The 6,088-nt window shown below is 40.7% G+C and overlaps 1 protein-coding gene across 1 annotated transcript in view; it reads right to left on the bottom strand.

Annotated features, from left to right (window-relative positions):
* Positions 1-610, bottom strand: part of LOC113470241 (putative uncharacterized protein DDB_G0277255) — a gene marked incomplete at its 3' end in the record, with an annotated part of 2,775 nt that extends 2,165 nt beyond the window's left edge. Inside the window, exon 1 of the mRNA XM_026828521.1 lies at positions 575-610. Within this exon, the coding sequence (XP_026684322.1) occupies positions 575-610 (36 nt within the window). The remainder of the gene's footprint in view (positions 1-574) is intronic.
* Between the last annotated feature and the right edge of the window lie 5,478 nt (positions 611-6,088).

Below are 6,088 nucleotides of genomic sequence, written 5' to 3'. Positions count from 1 at the left end.
GGAAGATAGACAATTCGAATGCGCTCGGTTGTGCCGTGTACTTGGTTCGGTACCCACTGAGGGGTGACGCTAAAACCGGTCTTAAATGATTGACTGAAGTGTTATCTAAAACTTTCTCGCTTTGAGTTCATAGGTCGTCGCGACAAAGTTCAAGATCAGAGCTCATTTGTGTGAGAAAATGTGAAAAAAATCCCCCAAAAACCAGTTTTTTTTTTTTTTTGGTTTTTTGGCTTTATGGTTCTCTGGACAAAATTTGCACCGCCATTTTCGTGTTCCTGGTAAAAAAGACCTTTACTTTGATATATAGGTCGACCAGGTTTGGATAAGTCCTTCTATGGGGACAGACAGACAGACAGACAGACAGACCGACCGACCGACTGACTGACACCTGACACCGAAGCGAATACAATAACCCGTCCCTTATACCTTTTTATTACTATTGTAAAAATAAAGGAAGGACGGACTAAAAAAAAGAGAGGTTTCATAGAGGGAACTGTAACAACGGAGGTATTATTGTCCTGAAAGCAAAAAGAGAAGACACACAGGATAGGGGAAAGCCATCCGTTCCGAGCACGAATTCCATTTTTCTTTCAATACCAAATTCGTTCATTAAGCTGTGTTCAAACATAGTCAATGGACGAGGTGAAGAGGTGCATCTATGTTGTCGAGACAGTGTACGGTTTCAGACGACACGACGCCGAGTATTTGTAGAGACAGCCTTAGATTTTGGACCTAATTGGTCCTGGGGGGACCTGAGGGGCTCTTACTTACTTTTCTCCATGTTCGGGTGATAGATACGAATCAATACTGTCGTAGCGGCTCTTGGGAATCACGAACCGATTTTTTCGCAGCGGCTCCAGACCTCTCTCTTCCCGCGTGCGGCAATCTACAGAGCCGGAGATTACGTTCCAGCGGCAGTCCACGTCCGTCAAATAGCCGCGGAATATGGGAGATGCCGCAGTCAGGGCCAACTGCGGAACAAAAGAGTATTAACTCTAAACAAGAGTATTACCTTGAAACTAAAGAGTATTAGCTTGAAACAAAAGAGTATTGACTTGAAACAAAAGAGAATTAACTTGAAACAAAAGAGGATTAACTTGAAACAAAAGAGGATTAACTTGGAAAAAACAAGAGTCCAGCGGCAGTCCACGTCCGTCAAATAGCCGCGGAATATGGGAGATGCCGCAGTCAGGGCCAACTGCGGAACAAAAGAGTATTAACTTGAAACAAAAGAGGATCAACTGCGGAACAAAAGAGTGTGTAGATGTGTAGAATGGTGGCCAGTGATTATCAAAGATCGAGTTCAGTTTATATTCTAATTTTCACTAAATAAGTTACTCTTAAACATGGTGTCAGGTTATTTGAAATTTCTTTGATTTTGATTTTGTAAATTGAAATTAAAAGAGATACACGAGAATGTAAAAGAGTTTTCTGAATGTTCAATTTATTACATCATAAAATTCATACCGCAAGAAGAGCGAGAGGGGGGAGGAAGAGTGAGAGAGAGAGAGGGAGAAAGAGGAGAGAGAGGAAGCAAGAGGGGAAGAGGAGGAAAGAACGAGGGTGATGGGCAAGTGGAGAAAGGGAGGGGGAGGGAGGGGGAGGGAGAGAGAGAGGGAGAGAGAGAGAGAGGGAGTGAGAGAGAGGAGAGAGAAGGGGGAGAGAGAGGAGAGAGAGGGATAGAGAGGGGGGAAGAGGGAGAAAGAAAAAGAGAGAGAGGGAGTGAGAGAGAAGGGGAGAGAGGGAGAGAGAGCGAGAGAGAGGGAGAGGGGGAAAGAGAGGGAGAGAGAAAGAGGGAGAAAGAAAGAGGGAGAGAGAGAGGAAGAGAGAGAGCGAGAGAGAGAGAGAGAGGGAGAGGGAGAGAGAGAGAGGGAGAGAGAGAGAGAAAAAAAAGAGAAAGAGGAGGGGAGACGGAGGGAGGGAGAGAAAGAGAGAGATAGGAGGGGAGAGAGAGGGGGAGGGGAAAATGAGGAGAGCGAGGAAGAGAGAGAAGGAGAGAGGGGAAAGAGTGAGTAAGATTTAAATAATTCTCAAACCATACACCGGGAATTTTACATGTTACATAATTCGACTAAAAATTAACCCTCATATAACCCGGAATTAACCGTGCTTAGCCGCATCTTTCATGTTGAAGTTTAGTTCTTTCAATTCCCAACCTTAGATTATTATTATTTTTTACTTTCTATTACTACAGTACCTATTTTTTTTTTTTTAAGACGCCATCTTGGACGTTAAAAAATTCAAAGGTTTTTTTACAAGCGCTACCATCGGGATAGCCTACCAAATTTTATTGCTCTACGACAAACCGTTCTTGAGATATTTTGTATACCACCTTTTCCCATTTAAACCTGTAGTACATACATACGTGCGTGCGTACGTACTACATACATACATACATACATACATACATACATACATACATACATACATACATACATACATACATACATACATACATACAGACCATGGGCTGAAAATCACTTTTTTGACATCAGGGGATCCCAAAACGGATATTTCCAACCATTTCCCAATTTTAAAAATTTGGACCGATTGCAATACTTTCATTACTAGTATAGCTCACTATACTGTAGTAATAGAAAGTAAAAAATCCACAAAGAAAATCCGACGATTGTTGCTTCATCCTCGATCTATGCTCAATCTAACAGGGCATAGGTCAGTAACGGTGAAGCCCCATGGGTTAAATTTATTGCTGGAGTGGAGCCATAAATTAAAAGCATGATAACATTAACTGTACCATGTCTACATCTATGAAAACATCAATGTACAGGGTGCGGCGCGGTTATTTACTTTTTTGAAAGTTCCATTAAAAAAAGGCTGTTATTCTTACATGATGATTTTTACTCAATAATTATCAAGAAATGTGGGAAATTTGATTTTATGAAGGTTTGAAGAGTCCACCATTCAAATTACGACCGCTATTAACGATACACTCTGGAGGCGATTTCTGAAATTTCGCCCTATTTTCCAACATTGCAACAGGTATACGGTCCATTGCGCGGCGAATGTTGTGCTTTAACTCTTCAATTGTTCTCTTAAGATCATTGTAAACTTTGGATTTGAGGAAACCGGACGGGGTTCTTAACAATCGCTGCGAAATGGGCAGCATACCTGTGGCAATGTTGGAAATGTAGGACGAAATTTCAGAAATCGCCTCCAGAGTGTATCGTCAATAGCGGTCGTAATTTGAATGGTGGACTCTTCGAATCTTCAAAAAATCAAATTTCCCACATATCTTGATAATTATTGAGCAAAAGTCATCATGTAAGAATAACAGCCTTTTTTTTAATGGAACTTTGAAAAAAGTAAATAACCGCACCGAACCCTGTATAACATTGATTTAATCATCAATACAGTATGTCTCGAAGTGTCTGGAGGGAGGATACATGTTAAAAAAAATCCCAATCGTTCAGAACTTTTATAACATCCTATATGTACAACACATGTATACCATAATTACCATATTCTGTCATCATTATGTACCTACAGTAATCTACATGTCGTATTTAATTGCACATACATAGAGAACTAGTAGAACAGTTGCCAAACAGAAAGTCCCGAGTTCGATGCCCACCGTTGCCAAAAAAATTTGCACTCGCATTTCGTTTGCAAAAAAATTAATCATTGTGTTGTTCTTGTGTTGACCCAGCACCTCATTTGCAAATGTGTCTCTTTTCGCCCATCTGATAAGAGTATACTACGGTTTGGGGCATTGGGCATGCTACGACACAGACGCCTAAAGTCCAATGTGGCTAGTGATGCACTCAAGACTGTCATACTACGGTTTGGGGCATTGGGCATGCTACGACACAGACACCTAAAGTCCAATATGGCTAGTGATGCACTCTTAGCTGATGGTGTTATTGAGTATGTACCTACCTACTTGGAAGTCCATTTTTTTTTTTTTTTTTTTTTTACTTCCGTAATGTAATAGAAAGTCGTGTGATGTTCACACCAGATATAGACGTCTGTACTCATCGGAAATTATAATCTATAATGAGTCTCATTCATAAGCAAAATATTCGTCACACTGAATGAAGCTTAGTCACGTGTTCGTCAGTCGATCAACATAAATTGATTCTTTGAAATATCTTTTTTTATATTAATATTTATTATAGTGATTGAAATAATTGATTATTCATTAATTTAGGGATTATCAGTTTTTTTTTAAGAACTGAATAAGATGTCGCCAAAAAATTTTCCTAGTAGATAGTAACAAGTGATGTAATTTGATTTTTTTCTTCGTTCTTCTTCTTCTTTCTTTTTCTTCTTCTTCTTTTCTTTCTCGAGAAACGAACCTTTGCGAACCAAGAACGAACCTTATCCTTCAGGATAAAATCCCCCCCGGACAGGAATCGAACCCGCGGGCCTAGCGCTTACAAAGCAGGACGCGCTACTAAACCAAGCTGACTAGGCTGGCTCCTAAAGTTTTAAATCCGACGAAAAAAATTGGGACGCTTCCGGAATCGATCCCTCGGGGGAAAGAAACTTACTCGGTATGTTGATGGCACTTTCTCGCCCACCTATAAGCGGAATGTTCCGGGGTGGGGGTGGCAAAGCGAGGATGACCGGGTGAAGATCATCTCTTCGGGTAGAAACAGGGGACTGCCGAGGCCCGGGCTGTGGGCGTGGGAATGCTGCGTGGAACCGTGAACCGGGATACAACACCAGTTGAAATGAGAAATCAATAACTATCGGAAATAGAAATCATTTATCATTATATATATTTATTTTTTATTTCTTTCTAAAGATGAGTGTTCCACCGCCGTTTGTTTTTTCGTAGCAAAATGAGAATAATAACGCTTGATGTGGCCTGTGGCGTGGCATGCCCATCCCGTAGTTTGCCTTTCGTCAGATGGGCGAGAAGGGGCACAATACTTCCCATTTAGGTGCTGGGTCAACACGAGAACACCAGAAAGTAACCCGTTGAAATATTTGCAATCGAAAAACGAGTACAAATTTTTGTCGATGGTGGGATTCGAACCCGGGACCACTGGACCAACCGTGACCATATACTACGGGATGGGCTACAACACAGACCTCATGAGTCTAATTCATGTAGCTGTTGTTCCATTGCTACGAATTAGGTACTACGAAATAAAAACGGCGGTGAAATACTCAAAATAAACTTGTCTTATTCTAGGGATAAAGTTTTGGATAAAGTTCCGTGCGAGCGGAAATTTAGGCAGGCGCTCTACCTTCTGACCGTGATTAAGTAATAGACTTGCTAAGTAAATGGGAAGTAATGTGTCTCTTATCGCTCGCCATTCCTTCCTTCTTCTTCTTCTTCTCCTCCTCTTCTTCCTCCTCCTTCAACTTCCTCTTTTCTTCTCCTTGAAGAACTCTTTCTTCTTCTTCTTCTTCTCCTCCTCCTCCTCCTCCTCCTCCTTCAACTTCCTCTTCTCTTCTCCTTGAAAAACTCTTTCTTCTTCTTCTTTCCTCCTCGTTCTTTTTCTCCTCTCCTCTTCCTTCTTCTTCTTCTTTAAAGAACTTTTTCTTCCTCTTCATTTTCCCCTCCCAATTTTTATTCTTTCTTCTTCTTCTCCTCCTCCTCGTTCTTTTTCTCCTCTCCTCTTCCTTCTTCTTCTTTATAGAACTTTTTCTTCCTCTTCATTCTCCCCTCCCAATTTTTATTCTTCTCCTCCCCCATTCACTTATCTGTCCATCGTTTTACCTCCTCTTCCGCCTCCTGTATACCCTTTTTTTATATTCCCAATATTACCCTTTTCATGTGAATTTGTTACCCTTTTATATTCTTGTTACTAGCTAGGTGATACTCGCAAAAAAAGGGTTTTTTGCATGTCATTTTCATAGGTACACACAGAGCAAAGGCTGTGAAGTTCTGGCTCTTTAACTCTTCACATTTTACAACTTACAACTCTTTTCTAGTCAATCAATAAACAATTCTTTTCCACTCTTCACATTACAACTTACAACTCTTTTCTAGTCAATCAATAAAAAATTCTTTTCCACAACACAAATAATATCTACCAGTGGCGTAGCGTGGTCTAAAGTCAAGTGTAAGGCGTGTAGGGCACTAATTTCCATCACCATGCACATTACTACATAT

This window comes from Diaphorina citri, unplaced genomic scaffold, assembly GCF_000475195.1.
Source record: "Diaphorina citri unplaced genomic scaffold, Diaci psyllid genome assembly version 1.1 scaffold1461, whole genome shotgun sequence".
NCBI lineage: Eukaryota > Metazoa > Arthropoda > Insecta > Hemiptera > Psyllidae > Diaphorina > Diaphorina citri.
Note: the sequence above shows the minus strand (reverse complement) of the source record. Positions and strands in the feature narration are given on the sequence as shown.